General features: G+C 46.2%; 1 protein-coding gene across 6 annotated transcripts; it reads right to left on the bottom strand.

Moving 5' to 3' along the window:
• Positions 1–512: 512 nt before the first annotated feature.
• Positions 513–20,844, bottom strand: LHX9 (LIM homeobox 9). Of its 6 annotated transcripts, none has more exons than XM_079313416.1 (6): positions 20,712–20,844; positions 15,047–15,165; positions 13,153–13,355; positions 12,024–12,379; positions 6,379–6,581; positions 513–1,899 (listed from the first exon to the last, which is right to left on the bottom strand). In XM_079313416.1, the coding sequence occupies exons 2-6, from the start codon at positions 15,161–15,163 to the stop codon at positions 1,843–1,845; spliced, it is 936 nt and encodes a 311-aa protein (XP_079169542.1). In that variant the 5' UTR covers positions 15,164–15,165; positions 20,712–20,844; the 3' UTR covers positions 513–1,842. The 6 variants fall into 6 exon arrangements, with proteins under 6 accessions (XP_079169542.1, XP_079169541.1, XP_079169540.1 ...); XM_079313414.1 differs by lacking the exon at positions 513–1,899 and adding an exon at positions 4,241–5,226; XM_079313413.1 differs by lacking the exons at positions 513–1,899; positions 20,712–20,844 and adding exons at positions 4,241–5,226; positions 15,261–15,574.
• Positions 20,845–22,646: the final 1,802 nt, after the last annotated feature.

Below are 22,646 nucleotides of genomic sequence, written 5' to 3'. Positions count from 1 at the left end.
GCAGTGATTTACAAAAGAAAAATTATAATGCATCGGGGTTTTTTCCTTGGTCTTAAGCACCACCAAGTTTTTTACTGATTGGAATAATTAATGGTTGTAGTATTTTCCTAAGGACAATGGGAGAAAACCACATTGTGGCTGTGACACGAATAATTGCTTTCCTACATTTACTTACTTTCTGCAGTAATAAATACACATAAGGCTCAGTTTAAGAATTTCACAATATACTTAAATTTCTGATCAAGCTGATTCGAATTAAGTCCACCATGCTAACCTTTTCCAATAGAACTTTACAGTATACTATAAAACTGTTGTTTAAACAATCCTTCCCATAATTACCACCAATAAATGATACCTTTTTATTGCCATTAGAACACTCTTAGTTACCAGTTTCCAGAGATTGCTGCAGTAACCTGTACATAACTTTGTGCTATGTTGTTAATAGTTGTATGGTTTTCTTTTTAGAATTCTGAAACTGGAAGGGTTTAAGAAAACATGCAAAATGCTGAGGATACACGTAAGTGAAATATTTAATGTCCATCATTCATAAAAGTTACATTGTTTACATAGGGTTCATTAGTATATAATAAAAATGTCATCTTAATGAAAGATTTTCTGGCAAGTCTTTTATATGTTAATTTGTTTAACATATGCTTTGGCTATACAGCTAAATAGGAATATATTTTAAAAAATCTTTCTGCAAATAGTTGCTTAACAGTTACAAAACCTCATTACTAAGAATTGGTTATTGTTACACTTGCTCGTTGGCTTGTAAAAATCATCTGTGATTTGGACTGGGAATCTTAGGACCAACTTTATGTAGCAAACTTCCTCATTGCATAGTGACCATGTAAACAGCTCAGGGACCCACAAATTATATCCTCTTACTCTAAAGTCACTGTGTAAAGTACACACTGTACTTCTCATGTTTTCTTATATTGATGAAGAATTTGGGGATTGTTTTATTGTTGATGCTGATGGGAATTTCTTCTTAAGACAAGTCAGTTTTATACAGGAAGTTAAAAAATTTAAAAATAAACACCAAAGGAAAAAATTTTACACTGTGCAATAGTATTGCTACCTCATTCTTTTTGATTTTAGATATATATGTATATATATATAGCATATTGGAACTGCACTGAACTGCTTCCTTTCAAAAGTAAACTTTAAATTAGTTGGAACAATTAGCTATGTGTTTACATAAAGTTAACTATGTTTGCATCAAATAAAATGTTTATTAATGAAAGGTATTATACAAGAAACATCAAAGAGAAATTCATCATACAGAAATGTACACTATATGTGACAGATGGAAAAGTGCATGCAGAGCTGTCTCATTTTAAAAAAATTAATTTGGAAACAATAGTACTAAAGTTACTGGGTTTTGATTCCTATGATCTCAGATGAGTGAAAAGTTCTCCTTGAATTTACAAAAATCCATTTAACAGATATGACTAGTACACATTAGCAAGCAAGTGGAATGAATGCACTCAGATTTTATTTTACAAGTAGTTGTGCTTGACAAATGTGATTTGTTAAAAAAAAAGAAAAGGTTTCTTCGAATATGGGCTGGGTAGATTGCTGCCAGGTTGCTCTGGTTTTATACATAGGTTCTCTAAATTTGTTTTTGATACCACACAATTTGTTGAAGCCTTCGGTTCTGTTAATTAGACACCATAAAATAACGTATGTTTTGTTAACATTCAGGAAATTACATCGAGTCTTTTATTTTTTATTTTTTGGCTCAATAGATTTTTAAATGTATGATTATCATAACCTAATATTGTCTTTGTCTTCACTGCAGTGGATTTCCGATCAAACTTTTCCCCTTCTTTTAATACTTTAGGGAATTTTCAAACGTCGGGATGTTTGGCTGTAATGCCCCATGATTTGTTCTCCCTGAAAGAAATCATAGTGACAATTTATTAAACTACAGAGCAACCTGGCTTTTCGGGGTCTGCAATTCTATTTTGTGCTCAATATACCTAGCATTAAATCTTGATTCATTTCATCATACTATTTAGGTTATATTTGTCATGCAATTACTTTAGCTCCTAGTTTTCTGGCTCTTTTAGAGGGCTAAGACAGGGTTTCAGTATCAAATCAGTGGGGCATTACTTTGCATGTTCAAAAAGGAGGTTAAAAGGCTAAAATCTAAATTGCACCAGCACTAGCATATACATTGAATATGAAGGAATTGAAAACCTAAAAAGGAACTGTACTTTAAAATATTTAAAAGGCCGTGTTTCTGTGTTTAATACCAATTGTTCATAGGTACCGTAAAAGCAAAGCGACACACAGGTACATGTAGACCTTAAATTTTAAAAAATAAACCAAAAAAAAAAAAAAATCCCAACCCCCAAAAAAACCCAAAAACCAAACAACAAAAAAACTGATGGGAAATAAAACTCCTTAGATTCAAAATGGTTTATTCACACAAATTTAATAGGATATATCACAATTGTTTGGTCCATAAATATTTAGGGGAAATAGTTTCTATACAATGCATTTATCAATAAACAAAGAAACATGGACAATTTTGCTAGACCACTTACTGTACTATAAACACGAAGCTCAATATATAAGATTATTGGATTTATCAACTATATCTGAAAGAGTGCACAACTGCTTTCTATGACATGTTTGTCCCCTCTAACAGGATACACCATAAAAAGAGTTTCAGAAATAAGAGGTAAAACAGTACAAAACTAGTGAGGTGTCAAAAGGGCTTAAAACAGTTAATTTAACAAACAACACATATATCCTGATTTTTCACAAACTTACTCCCAAGGTATATCATAAGGCACATAGTAGAACTGAGTTTTAATTAGTCTACTTAATAAAGTAGATCTCTAGTACCATATATTGTTCTGTCAAAGAACAAAATTTATAAGTATCAATATTTTTACCTGTAAAAGTGTATTAATAAAGATCTCAGCCTTACCAAGGTCTTTTGGTCTGGTTAGTGGTAAATGCCCATAAGGTAATAGAAATAGGAAAAGTCAAGATTCAATATCCGTAGAAGATGATAACCATACTTGCTAAATATATAATGGCAAACACACCTTTCTTCTATTACAGTGTTAACATCTCTTCCGTCATCTTTTTTAAAAATAAGCTACTTTTCTGTGCTAATTTTCTAAAAACCCTGAGCAAAAATTACAATAATGCACTTTAATGTGGGCAGTGAACTGTCAATATGTAACCACACATTTATACAGCCAAAAAGGACACCTTTAAAATATATTAAATAGCCACTTTGACCACCAAAAAGAGATTTGATGGTGTCTAAAAAGTGGGGTATATGTGCAAAGTTATTCTTAACAATCCACTAAAAGCAAGACATAGATCTTGACTGGTTTTTGTTCGGTTTTGTTTCTGAGACTCTCCACAATCTAATTGGTGTTCAACTACAATAAAAGGATACAAATGAACATTCACCACTGCCCAGACCATTCAGACTTTTAGCTTAAATAAAACTAAAAAAAGAAGGATCACTATTGTAAACTAAGAAATGTATTCAGATCAGCATCCACAAGGCTTCTGAGTTTATCGGCTTTGAAGTTATTCACTGCCAATTCCTGGTTTTGTATGATTTTTGCTAATATTTTTTTCTTTTATACAAAGTTTAAAAAGTTGTATATGTTAGAGATATTAATGAACTAAAGATTTTAAGTTCCTGTGTTAAACAAAGTGTCTGATACAATCTCAGGAAACATCTAAAGAAAATTCAAAATAGTAATGAATAAATTGTACTGAAATTTTTTTTCCTTAAACATCTTAATAAATTATATTTTGCTTATTTCCATTTTCCCTGAAAAAAAAAAAAAAAGTAGGATTTATCAAAAATTCATTTGAATAGTACACATGCATGCACCTTCTTGAAAATTATTTTTGTGCTCACTAAAGTAACTGGGCAATCTCCTGTTTGCTTTGAAGGTACGGCATCGAAGCCATGTAGCCAACTGCAATTTTTACCTTTTTTAATTCCAAAAATTCAGAGCTGCTTGACAGACAAAAATTAAAACCCCTTCCTAGGCAGCATTTCAGATCAGTAGGACTCTCTACTTGCATTGTTACTCTGCTATTGTTACTTTAATGACATCCTTAAAGGAGTGAGCTCGCTCTGGGGGCTTTTTTCCAGATCTTGCCTCCTTAATGTGGGGCATGAATTTGGAGACCAGCAGGCTGGTCATGCCACCTCACCCACACATTCTCCCTCACTTAGACTCTCCCAAGTCCTCCATCCAGGCATGGCTTTCAGTGGTGGCCACGGATGTCCCAGCTGGGTGCAGAACTGGCAGAGGAGCGTTTGGCTATCCCAGTGAGACTCCCCAGTGCTCAGGGAGGAGAAGCTTGCGACTACTGCGTTAGGAAAGAGCACTGGTACTTCCACTCTGACTGTTCCCATGATTAGTTTATTTCATTTTGTGTTTATTTTTTAACATTTAAAAAATAAAAAATACAAAACTTTTGGATGCATTATGAAAATCAAATTAAGTTTGGGCCGTTTAAATGCTGGAAGTGAACATACAATCCTGAAGCAGCATTCTTTTGTATATAATTAAAATTGTTTTTATCAGGGTTATCAGGGAGAAATAGAATTTTCTCTTTTTTTTGTGAGGGGTAACAATCAATTTTTTCCAAGGTTCTGGAAATAAGTAACATACAATTTTAAGAGGCACTTATTAGAATGATTCATCACCTTCTCTTCGGTCATTTGATAAATTTAAAGAATTTGAGTACAATTTACCAACAATAAGTGTTCGTATATTATAGCAACATATTACTTCAAACTCATTTGCCAGGTGGCTGCAGATGCTACACATCAAGCTGTTTATTTTCCCAAATATTTTGTGGGTTTGTTTTTTTTGTTTTTTTTTAAAGGCTTGAAAATAATAATAATAATTATAATAATTATAATAATAATAATAATGAAGAGTAAGAATTTTAAAAAAAAATGAACTGTTAGAAAAGGTTCGTTAAGGTAGTTTGTGAGGGGCTCCCGGATTCGTGGCTGTCCAAGTTAGAGGTCACTGATGTCACTACAGTGATAGTGGGATTGGTCAGGTCTGTTAAAGTGGTCGCAGTGCCGGGTGGAGTGAGTGCGCCGCTGTCTGCTGAGGGCGGTGCCGGGAGCGAGGTGCCGTCAGCTTTATCGACACCCCCATTCTCCTGCCGCAAAAGGTTCCTTCTGAATTTGGCTCTTGCGTTTTGAAACCAAACCTGCAAACCAATCCCAATGGATTTCTTTACCGATGCTTGTTTTGCTTTGCTTATTTTTGTCTTTGTTCTTGATTTTTAAATTCATTTTTTTGATGTTTGATTTTATGTGGCACATCACCTAAGTCATTCTATAGCTTTTCTTGCTACTGGTGGTACTGACTTTCTGTGAACAGGCCCAGTGCTACAGGTGCTTACAACCCTCAGAGAGCAGCCTCGAGAAAAATCTGCTCGCTCACTTAGCCAAAGAAAGCAACTCCCTTGATGGCCACGCAGCGTTTCCTGGGTTGGGTAGCTTTGGGGTCAAGACACATAAAGATTGAGGCAAAGGGTGAGTGAGCAGATTTTTGCCAAGGCTGAAAGCTTGCCTTGATTATTTGAAAAGGCTGAAGAGGAAGGAGGGGTAATTACACCATCCCTGTCTTACAGATTGTTGATATGGGTCATCTAGTCTTTCTGTTCTGTAAGGTTCACTGGCAGTGCTTGAGGTGACATGTAACATGGACAAGGAATTGTCTCTAATAGATTCTCCTTCTACCTCACTCGCTGCCCTTCTTTGGCATTCTGCATGTAATACACACCTCGTTTCAACTTCACTGAGCTAACACACACCATATAGGGTTTTTTAACATAATCTGCTAGGCTGTCCTTCACACGGAAGTGCCTTTTGACTAAGTGCCTTTCCCTTAAGGAAAACAGTTGTCTAACAAGCATTGAGAGGGGGAGCCAGCTTCTGGTCAAAGCTTGCTTCAAACACATTGGGGATCTGTTTACTGAGGGGCCACATTAACTCCTCCAGAGGAGCCCAAAGGCTTCACCTATAAAATCAGTAGATTTGCCACCTCTATCCTTAGTGCAGTCACCACAGAGAGAGACCACCGACCCCAGGATATCTGCTGGGTGGGTGGACTCTGACCACATTTTCTTCATGGTGAGGATGCAGCTAATCATAAACCACAGTTTGGTGTTTGGCTGCCTTGGGGCAGCAAGGCACATGTTTGGCACTTCTGCCAGATAATAGCATACCCCTCTGCACACCCACTAGGGACACACCCAGCAAAAGCATTTCTATTTACATTGCTATAGTTACACATGAGGGAAAGGCTATTGACTAGCAGGGGAAAATTCTGTCAAGCCTGTGATGTGGCTTCTTACCTGCAGAACTCTCTTGGTCAGGCCTGTTTTCTGGGCAAGCTGCTTGAGGTCCTTGGCATCTGGGTTGTGGTTGATAGCAAAGTAGGACTTCATGGTACGGAGCTGGTGGTGTTTGAAGGAGGTACGCATGCGCTTTGTTTTCTGGGATGGGGGATAAGGCTGCTGGTCTCTGTCCAGGTGATCTGCCTCATTCTCATTACAACCTGTTGAAGAAACAACAGGGAACAAGGAATTAGTGGCCATGAATCAGGTAGGATAAATGAATCAAGGCAAACATCTTGAGTAATAGGAGGGAGGGAGGGAGGGAGGGAGGGAGGGAGGGAGGGAGGGAGGGAGGGAGGGAGGGAGGGAGGGAGGGGAGGGAGGGAGGAGGAGAAGGAAGGAAGGAAGGAAGGAAGGAAGGAAGGAAGGAAGGAAGGAAGGAAGGAGAAGGAAGGAAGGAAGGAAGGAAGGAAGGAAGGAGGAAGGAAGGAAGGAAGGAAGGAAGGAAGGAAGGAAGGAAGAAGGAAGGAAGGAAGGAAGGAAGGAAGGAAGGAAGGAAGGAAGGAAGGAAGGAAGGAAGGAAGGAAGGAAGGAAGGAAGGAAGGAAGGAAGGAAGGAAGGAAGGAAGGAAGGAAGGAAGGAAGGAAGGAAGGAAGGAAGGAAGGAAGGAAGGAAGGAAGGACTAAGATGGTACAAGGATAAGTACAGATGTGATAATTAATGAGACTAAAATAGATTGAGAATATTATCATTTCCTATCCTATGTCCCCCAGGCCTGTACCTACTGAGGACAGACTTCAAATGTTCTCTCTCCTTTGGCATTTATTTCAAACAAGTCTTTTCTCTGTGGGGATGGTTTTGCTTTGGGCACTCAAAGAGTCATTTGAAATCTCATTCAGATTTTGAAATCTTACTCATTGAAACATTCTTAGTTTGAGAGAAGAAAAAAGGTCAAACCAGCATTTTGTATGTTCCTGAGCTTTTCTCCCAAATCACAAGCACCTATAATAAGAGATGTACAGCAGGAAAGTTTGTTATGACAGTTCATCAAGAAAGCTGAGGATTTTGCTGATAAAATAAACACTTTTGGACTCTGCCTGGGAGTTTATATGACCTGCTCGAAGCCCTTCATCTGTCAAACAGATCTAGGAAGCAGTAAGCAGTTGCATCAAGACTTGATCCATTCCCCCAGTCCCAATCAGCAGTAGGTCTTAGTTAGTACTGGTTTAGGACATTTCTGCAATCAAGCACCTAGGGGCTCAAAACTTGAAGAGTTTCTCTGTTTTCCCTGATTCAGTGCTTATGAAAGATAAATTTGTTTCAGATTACACTTTTATGGGTGTGAATTGTACACAAGAGTTGCAGCTGTTTGGGGATGGTGGCATCATTGCTTCATACTGGAGAAATAAATTACAGTATTAACAAAAAGAAAAGTAAGGAATGTGTCTTTGCTTTTCAGCTTAAGCAAAAGGGTTAGCAATTTCTAGGACCTCATTTTACAAAGATAGTTCAGTCACACAGGAGACTATGCTATGTCATCATAGCAGGGAATATTAATTAAAGAAGAGCTAATTAAAATGTTTCAGAATGTCTGTAAATTAGACTGAGTTTCATTAGTTGCTCATTTTGATTTTTGAACTGCTTTCTAATATTTACTGGATTATTTACAAGGCCTAGCTGATCCCCATTCCTAATTGAGAAGAGAGGAGAAAGAGGGAAAGCACACAATACAAAGACACTGATCTCAGCAGTGCTGAAAACAGAAGCAAAGCAACTTGAAACCATAAGAAAATAAAAAGCTTCTTGAAGGTGTTTTCTCTTTTGAATTATAAGACAAGTCAACATGAACAGATGCTGGTAAGACAACACTTTGACAGAAAATCAGGTGAATATTTAATTATAGCTAGCTTTGCTCCTCGTCATGGTAAGCAGTATATCTGTACTTTCAAACAAAGTAAGCTGACACTTCTGAAAAAAAGGAGTTGAAAGTTGCCTTAAAAACAATTTCAGACCAGATTTGGGTTGTATTTACTACTTGTTTTCACAAGCAATCACACTGCCTTCAGTCAAACTGTGTGGGCTGTAACTTATGAGCTGACATAAATCAGAGTATCAGAATTCAGTCCTCAGGTTTTACTTCAGAGTTGCAAGCTGCTTGTTTATGTTGCTTTCCTTGGGCCACTCAGGCTTACAGCAGCAACACAAACTTCCTCAGGTTCCTCTGTCCTGCTTACTGTCTTTGTTTCTGTACTCTTTCTTTTTCTTTTCCTTTTTGTCAGTGGTCTGCTTGCTTTATTTTGATTTTTATTTTCAAGAGAAAATTAGAAGAGGGCTCCAAGTATTTTCAGACAATCTGGGTTTATACAATGGCTTGAGTTCACTCTCTGTTTAACACAGTGTTGTGTGGTTTGGCCACATCATAGAGCAGAGTCTTATAATATCTCCTGGAGAACTAAGGGAAAGCACAAAGTCAGAAAAGACACTGCTCATTTCTTTGCAGCAGGATTGGAGGGTTGTTTAATTTTTGTTTTCAAAAGAGATGGAATAGTTCGCTTCTTATTGCCAAGAATTCTCAAGTGAACTCTTCATAGTTTTTCACAGACACACACACACACACACACACACACACACACACACACACACAATGAAATAAAGTAAACAGCTCCTTGAGGAACAGATGTGTAAAATATTTTCCTAAGGAAATCTTCACTGTCTCATTTCTGTATCCTCTAAGCTTAAGGTCAACACAGTGTCCCTCAAAATACATATTCATTATATGATATAAGATGTACTATAGAGAAAGCCTTGAATGTTTTAAGTACTTTTGAATAGTTTAATCCATTTTTCACATTAATTTCAGACAGCTTGCAAGTATGAGTGACTTCTACCTCATAACATTTTGACTTATTTATTGTTGTGTTTCCACTTTACAACCAAGGAGCTGTGAAAAAGAAATTAAACTAGGGGACTAAATACAGAATAGAAAAGCTGTTGCAGATTCTGCAGCAGAGTCTGATTTTCCACTCTGGACCAGGGCTCAGCACCCTTGTAACATAAAGTGCACACAAATCTAAGCTGGGGCCTGCTGGATGGCTGTGAATACACACATGCTCATGCTCAGCTGGATAAAACTGTTGTTTCCATCAGAGTTTCGTTTTTAAAGCTCGAGGTCGTTTTCCGTGATGGTTTGGCACATGGTATGGACACGGCGGCCGGGGCTGTTTGGGAAGGTACCCGGCTCACGGTACCCAGCCCCGGGGTGCCGAGAGAGCCGGCGGAGGAGCTGCCGTGCTGCCGGCCCGGTGAGCAGGGGCCGTGTGCGGGGCAGGGCTGCCCCCGGCCGGGCTGTCCCAGCCAGGGCTCCGCGACACTGCCCGGACACCGCCTGCCCGGGGCTGCGGGGCCCGCTGCTCCCTCGGAAGGCGGCAGCCCAGCATCCGACATTTAATTTCTGCGGACTGCTCGTCCTTTGCAAATGATTACGTGCGAGAGCAGCTACTGAGTCACAGGGCAGAGAACGAAAAATTTGTGCAGGGAAGTGGCTGCCAATTAGTTAGAGACTTTTTTTCTCTCTCTCAAGAAGCGATTTCATTTACTGCAACGCATTTCGTAGCTGTTCCAGATTCGCCTTCCTCCCCCTGGGTCTGGAGCGCAGTGGGTCAATGGGCTGGAGAGGTTTGCACCGGATGCACGGTTTGGCTGCAAACTTTCTCGAGACTATGTGTCAACCCTGGACATAGCTAAATAATGCTTATGAAAAATAATAAAATCACGGCCCTAACAGAAGAGATTTCTCATCCATCTAGCCTGAGTCCAAAGCATCAGAGCGTTTGTTGATTTGTTTTGGTCTGTTCTTTTTTTCTCTCCGTTGCCCGGAGGATTCTGTGAGTTCTCAATGCAGTGAGCTGTATTTTCATAATGGGTGGTGCTTTTAAATCTGATTTGGAGTCAGTGGTACATCTTATATGGCCCACTGTTGTAAAGAAGGGGAGTTTTAAGACCAGCACACAAAAATTATGTCAGCGTTTGCAAATAATGTCTCTCTTGAGTCCTGATCTGGAGTTTAAGGAGAACTTCATCATATCCACTATTCTTCATTTTACCATCACTTCTGATTCTAATTTTAAAGTTAAATTGTCCCTAGAGTTATTTCGCTTTAGAAATCTGGGGAATCGGGTGATGCTGTGTGGACCAGGGATAGAGACCAGAGCGGAGCGCGGGCACACGGGAAATCCACCCTTGGAAGCCGGGGCTGAATGAATCCTGGCTGCGCTACAGGTTCCCTTTTCTTTAGCAGCTTTCAGGATTGATTGGAAGCCGCTCCGTAGCCAGGGATTCCAATGTCATCTTCAATTAACAAGGAACAATTAGCGCAGTGATTACCCTGGCTCCAAGGTCTACGCATCAGAGGAGATGAAATCGCCTTGCACAGCTCCCTGGTTCCCAGCTAAAGCCCGTTTCACGAGCGGCCCCAGAGGAGGTGCCGGGGGAGGGGTGGGGAGGGCAGGGGGGCGGCGGAAGATTCCTTATGGATCTCAGTGGCAGCGGGTTGAACTTGGTGCCGGGGAGAGAGCTGCGGGCCGAGAGCGGAGCGCTGTTACCGCCCCGCGATTGTCGGAAGGGAGGCCCTGAGCCTGTCCCGCTCGCCGGTGCTGCCCGCGCTCCGCAGCCCCGGGGCCGGAGCCCCCGCTCCCTGCCCCGCCGGCGCGGCTCCGCGCCTCACGGGGAGCGCACCTTGCACCTCTCCTGCTTCACACAGCTTGCTTTCCTCTGTTACCGTCCACGGGAAGCTTAACTTTCGCTAAAGCGATTTTGGAGTCGAGAATTTGCTAATTCGTATTTACCCTTACTGCTTTCATCTTTCCTCTAATGAAACTCTGCCTCAACTGCTTGGTCATACCTGAAACTCCTTCACCTCTGGCCACTAGCACTGTTTATACACGGTTTGGGTACTCAAGTGACTGGAGTTATTGAGGATATTTAGTACAGGGCAACACTTGTTCCTTTCCTACCGTTGAGAGAACAGAAGCCATTCTTCTTAATTACATTTGTTAGGGTTTAGTTAAGGAAACAACATTTATTTGTTGACCTCCTGTACAGTTTGATCATTTATGTGTCAGTAAAACAGAATTATTCAGCCTGAATAATTAATCACTATAAATTCAATATATAAATCGAGTTATATGCAAACTACATTGGTATTGTAGGAACCATATACTATAACTTTTATTCTATTTTTTCTAATTCATTTGGTTACTCCTAATTAGAGGTTTAAGTGGTGAAATGCTCTTAGCTAATCAAATATAAATAATGATAACTGTATCTCTGAGATTCCAATAGAGAAAGAGCTATGTGGGTTTTGGGTTGGGTTTTTTGGAGGGTGGTGGGTTTTTGGTTTGTTTTTTTTTTTTTTTTTTTTGTCTTTACCCTGGGAAGTGGCTAAGTTTGGGTGTTTGACATTAATAGGCAAAGACAGCCTTTGAGGAGGGCTGCTGTTAGCTTTCCTGCAAACGCTCCAACCCTCAGAGGGCTGTTTGTTTGATTTTCCAATGGTTAAGCAAGATTTGGCCTGGCTGAGTTACTCACGCACTGCCTGGCTGAGCGGAAGCCCGAGAACGCTCTGTTCGGGGGAGCGGGAGGCAGGCTCGGCGTGTGTTTCCCACCTGAGTTGTAGCTGACGATGTCCACTCCCAAGGCAGGGCTCTTTCGTTTCCTGGGCCTCCCCTTCTGGACCGTGCCGGTGCCGTTGAAGTAAGGCAGGGCCAGTCCTCCGCTCTTGGCGGCCAGCTCGGTGTAGCTCAGCTGAGGGGGGTATTCTCCTTGCAAAAGGGACTCGAAGTGGGCCCTGCAGTAAACCAGGTTGTCCTTCATGCCAAAGTGATCGCCCGTGGTCAGAGTCTTGTTGCAGGTGGTGCAGGTAAAGCAGCTCAGATGATAAACCGATTCTCTGGCTCTCATGACCATTTCAGAGGCTGAGATCCCAAGGTGGCAGCGGGCACATCTCTGCACGGAGAACCTTCTGAGGGAAACAGAAGAGTGGGCATCAGCTAGAAGGGCAAAGGCAGAGCTTGCCCCAGTGTCTCCCGCCATCTCTCCCGGCCACGTGAGGGAGCCTGTCCCCGACAGGGTCGCGCCCCCCGGCCCCAGGATTGCCCAGGACACCGGCTGTGTGACACGGCTGTGTGACACGGCTGTGTGACACCGGCTGTGTGACACAGGCTGTGGCCCCTGGCCCGCCTGGGACAACCTCAGGGAGCCGGCCCTGCGCTCCCAGGGGGAGCGCCTCGCCCTCCCCGCCGAGTTGCCCTATTCTCCCAGAACTTTGCGAAGGCTCTGCCCGTGAGCATCGGGCCGGAGCGGGGGAATCGCTCCCCGCTCTCGTGTCGCTCCTGTCAAACGAGCGGAGCCGCGGGACAGCGGTAACACACGGACCAGCGGGGCCCGCTCCCCGGGCCCGGCCGCGGGGCTGGGCGGGGCGGCGGGCTCCGGCCCTCGGGAAAACCGGCAAGCTGCGGGCAAAGGGGAGTTTCGGTCGGGTCTTTACGGAGGGGAGCCGCCGAGCAGCGGGAGAGCCTTCGCCTGTTTGTGCACGCCACACATGCTCAGTCAGCGCGTCCCCTGACGGCCCGTTCAGTTTTGAAAAGTGCGAGACTTTTCTGAGGGGACTAAGGATTAAGGAATCGCTGACTGCGAAAAGCTACCTTTGAAAGCCCGTGTGGAGAAAAGAGCGTTTCGGTTCACAGTGCCTTTTGAGGGGATGTGTTTTGAACCCATGAGGGCTGATTGCTGTACCTGTAGTAATCCTCCTTGCAGTAAATACTGCCGTCCTTGGCAAAGCAGGTGAGTTCTGACTCCAAAGCCAGTTTACATTCACAGCACTTAAGACACCTGAGGTGCCATTGTTTGTCAACAGCCAGCAGGTAATATCTGTCTGAGATCTTCCCTCCACAACCAGCACACAAAGCAGGCTTCTCGGGGCTCATGGGGGGCATGTTCTGCAAAACAACCACACCACAAGGGATGAGACAGGGAGAGAAAGACAGGCAGGCAGGCCGGGCTGGGGACGGGTCCTGCGCAGGGCCCGGGGCTCGTACAAAGGCGCGGCTCTCTGAGACCAAGCTCCCGGCTCCCGGCGGGAAGTTTAAGGGGGAACCGGGACCATTCCCGCTAGTGAAGTGTTTACCGTGATTCACAGTAAACCTCTCCTGACGCTCTCTTGTCATTTCAATACGTGAAAGCAGCGGATTAGGCCGCAGTAAGAAAAACAGAGCCCATTCTTTTCTGAGGTTCTGAACTTAAAAGTCTGAGGCTTCTCCGTTTTTTTTTAGTGTTTTAATCTTAAACCACTTCACAGGAACAACATTTTAAAGTAGAAAAATACCGGTTTGTTGTTCCTGAAGTTTATGACAGAGGGTTCAGACTTGCAGTCATTCTATGGCAAATTTTCACCCATATTTAAACGAGCTACCACCACATCTCTAAAGAAAGGCCTTTTAAAACAGGAGTAAAAGGAGACAGGTGGATGGTGTAAAGAGCAGCGAGTATGAACGCTCACCAGCCCGGCCAGGGACGTGGACAGAAAGCTGGCACGGGCTGGTTTCAGCTCAAACCGGCATCTTTTTGTCAGTAAACTTCTGCGAGTGAGTTCCCATTGATCTGCTCCCCACGAGGAGTGCCGCTCGGGACAAAGGGAGACCGAGGGACGGCGGAGACAAAAGCTCGGCCGTGAAACTTGGGACAGCTTTTGCTGATAAATAACAGGGGGGGAAAAAATCCCAAACATCTTGTTCTAAAGTCGCAACTGTTTTAAAGTGGCAACTACACATTCATTTTTCAATTTGGAGTTATGTTCTTCGTCCCCTTTCCTTTTTAGCAAGTGAAAGGTGAGTTAAATTTACATTGCAAATCCTCATGTAACAAAGCATGAGTTTATTTAAGACAGGGGGTAAAGGACCCTATGGGCCAAAGCCTTAAAGCAGTTTTCCAGGCCGTTACTTTGTGTGCAGAGCCTTGTGCGCTGTCGGCGGAAGCCCTACAAGTTGGAGAAAGGGAGATCTCGCTTTGCACAAAGCCCAGCGTGACACTCCGTTTCTCCGCCATCCCTTAGTACTTATCTGAAGACTTCTGTCCTTTTGACTAAGGAAAGAGATGTTACTTTCTAAGTAAAGTAGTCGGCCGGCATAACACTCAGAGAAAGCGGTGCCTCTGTATCAATCACGCACTTCAGAGCAGAGACAGTTACGAAAAGTAAGCAGTCGCGGTTTGAGGTTTAATTTAGGAGGTGCCAGAAGGGTAGAGTGAAAATAAAGCACACCTCGGGAGCTCCAGCTGGAGCCCTGCTCGCAGGGGCAGAGCGGCCGCGGGCAGCCGAGCAGGAGCAAAAGGCTGCTCCGCCGCAAGGGCTGAACCCCCGTCCCTGCTACGATTTAGAGCCGTTTCCCTTCTACTCCGGAGAGCGCACGCAGTGACATGGATTAAACAAATGTATAACCGAGCCCGGCCAGCACAGCACCCAGCATTACGGGCGGGTTTACAGGGAGCCTCGGAAGGGGTTCCACAAGCAAGGGGTGACAGGGAAGGGACAGAGGGAAGCAGCGTCTTTCTCTTCCCCAAAGTCAGGGTCTGTCCCGATGGGGGTCCATGCTTGCAGGGATTCCCTTGCAAAGAGCGCCAGCGCCTTTCTTACCGTATCTCGGCCGTTCATCTGTCCCCCTTTGGCCAGGCGGGACTCGGTCTTGGATCGCCTCTCCATCTCCTCCATGATTCCTTGGATGTGGCCTCCGGAGATCCCGTGGAAAAGCATGGCTGGGGGACGGAAAGGACAAGTATTTTCTTCTGCTCTGCACCCCACTATTTCCATATACAGACCCCAGAGTCTTTAGATCATCCAAAATGTTTACACCGAGGCGCACAGCGCAGGGAGGGAGGTTGCAATAGGAGCTTCTCTTTGCGCAAGCACTGAGGGCTTCCTGAAGATGTGCAGAAAACAAACAAGGGGGAGAAAATGTAATAATAATTAGTTTTAAAAATAAAATAATAAAAGCGAGCTAAAGGATCTGTTACTGTTCTGGAGAGCTAGGGCTTCTGACTAGAGAGACTTGGACCTGGGGCAGTAGAATCGGTCGGGAAAGGATATAGTTTTGAATACAAAGAAAGCAAAAAGAAGTGCTATTTTCAGCAGTCCCTGGTTGCTTTTAAGTTCCCAGTGCCTGTAGGTTGGATTTGGGACTGCTGCTTTCCGGAGCTCTGTCCAATTTGTTAAGAGACTAAAGCCAGCCCATTTTTGATAATTTAGTAGGAGGAGTTCTCTCCCTTGAGCTGCCACTGATTTTTATTCAGACAACAAAGACCTGTCATACTCCTCTCAACCCCTAGTGATGGGCAAGCAGTGACAAACATTACGGTCGGGGCTGTGGGTGGGGTGGGATTTATTACCTCCCCCAAACGCGGAGTCCCGGGAGTTGGCGGCGGCGGCGCCTGGCGAGGGGCAGGGTGGCCGCTCTCCCCCCGGGGGGCCCCGCTGCCCCCGGGCCGCGCCGCGGGAACCTCCGCTCGGGCTGGCCCCGCCGCTCCTGGCCCCGCCGCGGAACGGGAGAGGGGAGAGGAGCGCCGGTGCCGGGCAGCCCAGGCGGGCCGGAGCGGCGGGGTGATGGGGCGAGAGGGAGCCGCGGAGGCAGGGGCGGCCCGGGCAGTTCCAGCGCTTCCCGGGGCGCTGCCCGCCCCGCTGCCCCGCGGAGCCCCCGCCCGTAGCGCAGCAGGACGCGGTCCCTCCGCGGGGACGCCCCGCCGGGACTCTCTCCCCTCGCCCGCTCTCCGGCCGCGGACTGCGAGTGATCACTGTGTGCCGGGGACCGGGCGGTGCATTCCTTCCAGGCTAATCTCTCTGTCTGCTCTCCCTCCCCTCCTTTCCCCGTTTTCCTACTTACTTTTCACACCACTCTTCCTTGCCTTTCTCTGAAACAGCTGCTGGCTGTTTCCTGACACCTCGATCCCTACTGAAGGATCTTCCTGGCGGCAGTCCTGCGCTCCCTGCTCCCTGGGGGACACTCCACACCAAACCCTAGCGCGACTAGTGAAAGAAGTACCCCAGCCCCCATTTCCTTTCCAAAGCATCCCAGAGACATCCTCAGGGGCTCCTCGAGTCACCTCTTCCATGTAACCCAAGATTCAGGCAGCAAGTTTCCTCCCCTCTCTTTCCCCCTAAGTAGCTAAAATTAATGTTATTTGCAGATTGAATGTTGTTACATTCCTCCGAGTGCCAGAATACAGCTCATAAAACACAATTTCACACAAAGATGAAGTCAATCAAGTGAAATAAGCCGGGATTTTTTTTCTCTGTTGGCACACTAGACCCTGGACAGCAGGGCTGCTATTTACTGTAAGTAATGTAATTAGCCCTTTTGGATGGAAATCAATGTGTTGTATATATGTGTGTGTTTTAATAAGAGAGTAATAGCTATAAAACCAATGAGACTCCAAAAGGGCTGAGGGAATCTCCCTTAAGAAGGGCAGATCTCTCCAGAAGCCGTAGTCTTCTGCAGAGCACTCCCGGACTTGAAGGGAAAAAAAAAATCTATCTGTGTGTGGGGAAGGCGGAGGAAAAGATAGGCTTTCCTTGGAGAAAACAAGTCAATTAGCACAATAAGACATCAGGAAAAATAAACAAGGTGATTCAATCCGGGATGCGGGAGCTGCTCGCTCGGGATCCCCAATCCTACTCCACCCCCTTGCTCCCGTGGCCGCTCCGTGGCGCCCCGGCTGCCCGGGAAGACGGGCAAAGGTCGGGAGGTGCTTCCCTCTCGCCCCAGCCCCGCCGGGGAGCGGGAGCGCGGCTGGCACCCCGGGTCTGCGGGGCCCGGAGCGGCCCTGCTGCGGGGCCGGCGGCTTTGTGGAGCGGCTCGGCCCGGGAGGAGGGAAGGGAAGGGATGGGATGGGATGGGATGGGATGGGATGGGATGGGATGGGATGGGATGGGATGGGATGGGATGGGATGGGATGGGATGGGATGGGATGGGATGGGATGGGATGGGATGGGATGGGATGGGATGGGATGGGATGGGATGGGATGGGATGGGATGGGCGGCGGCGCTGCGGGCGGGGGCGAGCCCTGTGCAGGAGGGATCGCTCCGCTCCCCTGCGCCCGGCAGGTACAGCCGATGCTCCCGCCTGGCTCGGGGAATCGCAGCGGTGGCTGTCGGTGGAGGTCAAAAACTCTTCCTTAGAGACGAATTTATTTCTAAAATCCTTGCAATAGAGTCTTTGCACTCTACAGGCATGTTCAGGGTTTGTTCTGGGTGTTTTCCTCTTCGAAGGAAATTTTTCTGTATTCCCCTCCGGTTATGTTGTCGGGGTAACCCACCCTGCCCCTGTTTTGTGTTGCATGTGCTCTGCTGGAAAGGGTCTGCATTTCCTGTGACACTCGGGTTGCCAAAGACACCCAGGCGTGTGCTAGGCAGGGCCCTCGCCGACCCCCGCCCGCCCGGGCCGGCCCCACAGACCCCTCTGGGAAGCACCGCCGTCCCACTGTGCCCGTGTCCCTGCCGGCCTGAGCACCGCCAAACTCATCGTGCCCGCCGGCAACGGGGAGAGGAGGGGTCTGGGGGGAGACCCTGCCGCTGGGCCCGTTTCCCTCGGGAGCTAAAGTGGGGATGCTGTGCCCCCCGAGCAGGTTGTGCCCTGCCTCGGGTTCGCCGCTGCCCTCTCCGCCCGCTTATCTCTCGTTTGCTGCTTCGGCTTCACGGAAAAGCTCTGTAGGTGCGGCGTCAAAGCATCGGTCCAAGACAGAGACACGGAAAATATTGCATGCTAAATTCCCGTCTCTACCTTAGCTCGACGGCGCCGTTAGGAGTAATTGGGCAGACTCATAACAAAACTCAGAAATGACTGAGCCTCCTCCGGTTAGACACACTTAATTAATTAGAGGGTCCTTTCTTTCTGCTCCATCAGGTACGGTTAAGGATACGCTACTAGCTACTGCTGCTGCTGCTCCAGTAAAGGAGGCCAGGGGTTTCCAAGGCGTTTTCTGATTAACATCCTAATACTGGCAGACCACTTCTTACCTAAAGGGACACTAAAAGTTTGTTGCTAGCATCAAACGTGACTTCTCCGTTTCCAAAAGGCCTGTAGGAGATCAAGGTAAATCTATTTCAATGTTCCTGAGATCTCATTCCTCTCTGTGAACTGGAGCTCCGCTGCTCTAAGGCAGGCTGGTAGCGAGAGGTTGCCATTATAGCAAGAGGGATTCCGTACAGTTTTGCTGGTTTGCTTGGGGGGCGGGGGAGAGAAAAGCTCACAAAGAACACGACAGGGAACCTAAAATCCAAATCTACGAGCCTGTCCCTCATGAATCCATCAGCATTAACACTTTGCCTCTCATCGCAGGAAGCTTTTATCTCCTTTTGCATTTGGGGAAGAATATCTGATGTGCAGTATTCAGAATATTTTAGTAACGTGACAGGCGCTCTCAGTCTTTTCCTTTCTCTAAGGCTCTACCCGACCTCCCCCAGCTAATGGGGGGCTGAGGAGAAGGATGAGGGATACATTGCTGTGGAGATTTCCACAGGTACAGCGTTTTCCTGCCCACGCGGGGCTGGAGAGCTCCCGCGGACATCCGGCTGGCCCGGCTGCAGCCCCTGCCCGCAGCTCCGCGAGCTCTGCCCGGAGCCCCTTCCACCTTGGCAATTAGCGTGTGCCCCGGGAAGATTTCAGCGTGCGGTCACTGCCATCCGCTCTGCCACCGAGCCCGCCTTCTCCCTGGCCACGGGCTACGGGCTAAAGCCTATCACAGCGTGAACGATCTCGTGTTTAGTTCGGAGGATTTAGGACAAGGTCTATATGCAAATTAATAATTGACCAACAATAATTAGGAGAAAGGGGAGGGTGTTCAGGCGGGGGGTGGGGGTGGGGAGGAGGAGGTGTTCTTTGAGGAGAAATGGTTTGGATTTCGCCTGCCGCATTTGAGGCCGTGGCGTGTCCGGCTGCAGGCGCAGGGCACTGCCCGGGCCAGCCGCCTCCCGCCCCGCAGGGCACCAGAGCTTCACACCCTCTGCATCAGCACCTGAACTCTTCAAGACGCTTCCAGTTTAATCATTTCCAGAAATTTAAAGCGCGTAGTAATAACAGCAACAGGATTACGATCCAGTTGCCTGCGAGTCCGTTGGTTAAAGCCATGTCTATTTTTAAATCCTAACGCTATTTTCTGCTCTATGAGCTTGTGGTTGAGTACAGTGCTATTAATGATCAGTCTCATCTCTTTGTAAAGTCCGCAGGCGCTGCAACCAATGTAGACACAAAGAAGGGAAATATGAATAGAATTACATCTCTTGTTGGCGGCACCAAATATAGCTAATATAGTTTTCAGTATTCAAATAGTTTGCGGTTTATTTTATCTCAATTTTAATTTTTTTTCTTTTTAAAGCCCGACATTATTTAAAATTCTACTTCAGAGACAGATACAACGTATTTTATCATCACCATCTTTCTCCTCCCCGGAGCCCCTCGAGTGTACCGTAAAGCAACTTTCGGATGGCTGTGTTAGGGACATGTTAAAGCCGGTGTATCGCATCCAGACTCGGGCAGCAGCCCCTGTCCTCCCGTGCCAGGCTGCGCGGGGCTGGCGGTGCGAGGAGCACAAGCACAGGGTGTCTTTAACTGTAACCGGCATCGGATTAGAGCTCCCCAAACCTCCAATGTGCTTGTACCTCCCGGTAATCTGAAAACATGTCAATTAAGACACGTATTCATCTGCTTAGGGAGATGACATTTAAATAAGAAACAACTAGGTGCTTTGCATAGTAATCCCAAACACATATCTCCATAGCCAAGCGCTGTGACTGACCACAAACAAGTGATCACACAGACAGAAGAAAGCAGGAGAGGCAGATTATTGTCTAACATTAAACTGTTCACCGCCCAGGACCTCAGCACTGTCAGCTCCATCGTTGTCTGGTATTAAATGTAATCGTATTTGCACTGCGCTTGTAATTAAGCCATTGGAAATTATCATATTTTGCTGCTTTTGAAAAGGACTCCCTTACAGACTGGATTACAGACAGGTGAAAGGAGACATTCCATTAAAAAGAAAAAAAAAATAGAAGCACAAAAGAAGGTACATTTAAAAATAAAATTCACCTGATAGGCTCAGCCTTCTTAAGCTGAGTTATTTTTCTAGATTAAAACATAGATGCACGAAATGTTATCTGCGAATACACCTGGGGAAAGTACCGTCCTGTGTTGTTAAAAAAAAACCCGAACAAACAAACAACACCACGACGCCAAAGAAATACCCTGCAAATTACATCCGTGAGGTCCAAATTGCTGCATTGCTAGCAAACACTCACGCAGGAGCTTACCTTGAGACCTTAGAAGCTTCTTCCAAAATTGTACCCTCCTTAATGAGTGATGAGGGATGGGTTTTGAATGGAGAAGAGACGCAATGATCTAGCCAGTAGATGGAGGTTGTTCCTTGCTCCTAGCAGAGGATCCCTATGTTAATTAAAATAAACAAGCTGCTTGGTGGAAAGATTTTTTTTTCCTCCCTTCTCTCCCTCTCTCTTCCCGCCCTCTGCATAGCCTCTGATACAGAACTGACGTGAATTTCTAACCTCTGACCTTTTGCCAGTATACACTGATACCTGGCTCTTATTTTCTGTTTGTTTCGAAATATTTCCGAAAACAAAATAAATAAATAAAGTAGACTGAATGAAAGCAGAAAAAAAATTAAATCCCATCTCTCGATTTTAGCTGGTTTGCTGGATTTTCTTGATTAGCTGTCTCAGCTCCTCAGTAATCAGGTGAGGTGTTAATGGGGAGCTGGTTGTAAATAAAACTAATAAAGCAAAGAACATATTAGGAAATTAAAAAAAGACGAGGACTGAGAGGTTGTTAAAAATATTGTAGCGAGCTGAGCGTTTCCCCATCACGTCGTTTTTTTCGTTCTGTGCTTATTCACAGCTGAGCAGCAAACCCCGGGTTGTTGCCATCTCTCCACATTTTTTTTTTTTCAAATCGCACTGAACCAGCCATGGACTGCATCAACCCTTCCCACTTTCATAAAAAGCCTCTCAAATGGAGTCGCTAAACAGCAAACTTCAGCCTGATCTGATGTGATATGATATATGGATTCATGGAGCAACCTCGCATTGCCAAACCCGATGAAACTGTGAGTTGTCATGCAATACTACGCAGTCAAACCTGGGATAATTGTAAAAGTGAACCCAATTTAACCCATTAGAATAAAATCTGATGCCAAGATGAATCGGAATCATTGCTTCTTAGGTGACAGTACTGATGACAATTGATCCACCGGCTCAAAACAATAGAAGAATATAGGGTCGGGAGTCATTTCTCGTACTCCCTCCCAGGGGGAAGCGGGGAGCCGTCGGGGAGGCAGGAGCCGCTCCCGGCCGGGCTGCGGAGGGGCAGCGGCCGCTCCTCCCGCCGGCCCCGGCCGAGCGGCTCTGGCAGGAAGGAGCTCACTGCGAGGACCCTGTGGCCGGGGAGCTGTTTCTGCAGCAGCCACACGAGATGACTTCTCGCTTTGGCTTTGTTTGCCCGTTCCCCTTAACTCCTGCGACAGTTTCTGTCCTTCTCCCATGGGCCATGTGACCCTCAGGTCTACGTGGCCAGTTTGGTAATCTAGCTGAAAAAAAAAAAAAAGAAAAAAGAAAAAAAAAAAAAAAAAAAAAAAAAAAGCAAGCAAGGGATGCTAATGATCTTCGTTGGAGTTTGTCAGCGGAGCCCCGGCGGCGAGCGGAGGAGGCAGAGCGGGCTCGGCTCCCCGCCGGGGTGCGCACCGGCGGGTGGGGGTCCGGCCGTGTACTCTGGGCAGAGCGGCGGGTCCCGGTTTCTCAGCTCGGCAGCAGCCGGGGAACAGCGCGGTGGCACCGGGAGCATCTCTCCCCGCCCCGGCTCCGTCCCGGCCGGCGGGGGGAGTTCCCGTGCCGCCCTCCCGCGGGCAGCGCTGGGGAGCCTGGGCACCGGGGCACCGCGCCGGGCAGCAAAGGGCACATCCCAAGCAGCAGCAGCGGCTCACCTGGAGAAACCAGCCAGGGACGTGTGGGTCGGGGGCGTGTGTGTTTGTGTGGGTACTTCTGGTGGGGAACCTAAAAGCCGGGTATGTCTCTGCAGGAGGAGTGGATTTAGAGCAGACACCATGAGCTCTCACCACGCAGGGCTTGCTGTGCCGGTTCCGGGGCCATTGCAAACCCGTCTTGCTCCCATGGTTCGGATGGCGAGAGCTTTTAAAATAAGGTTTCGTTAAATCCGCTGGCGACCAGGAAGTTTAA

Source organism: Erithacus rubecula, assembly GCF_903797595.1.
Source record: "Erithacus rubecula genome assembly, chromosome: 10".
NCBI lineage: Eukaryota > Metazoa > Chordata > Aves > Passeriformes > Muscicapidae > Erithacus > Erithacus rubecula.
The sequence above is the reverse complement of the archived record's forward strand: the minus strand, read 5'-3'. Positions and strand labels throughout refer to the sequence as shown.

Bases quoted from the DNA above. Each gene is read 5' to 3' on its own strand.
- LHX9 (XM_079313411.1), bottom strand. From the start codon at position 15,220: ATGGAAATAGTGGGGTGCAGAGCAGAAGAAAATACTTGTCCTTTCCGT. The intron at 12,380-13,152 runs GTACAGCAATCA...TGTTTCCCTCAG, and splicing joins TGCAAGGAGGATTACTACAG to AAGGTTCTCCGTGCAGAGAT. The intron at 5,227-6,378 runs GTAAGAAGCCAC...ATTGGTTTGCAG, and splicing joins TGACCAAGAGAGTTCTGCAG to GTTTGGTTTCAAAACGCAAG.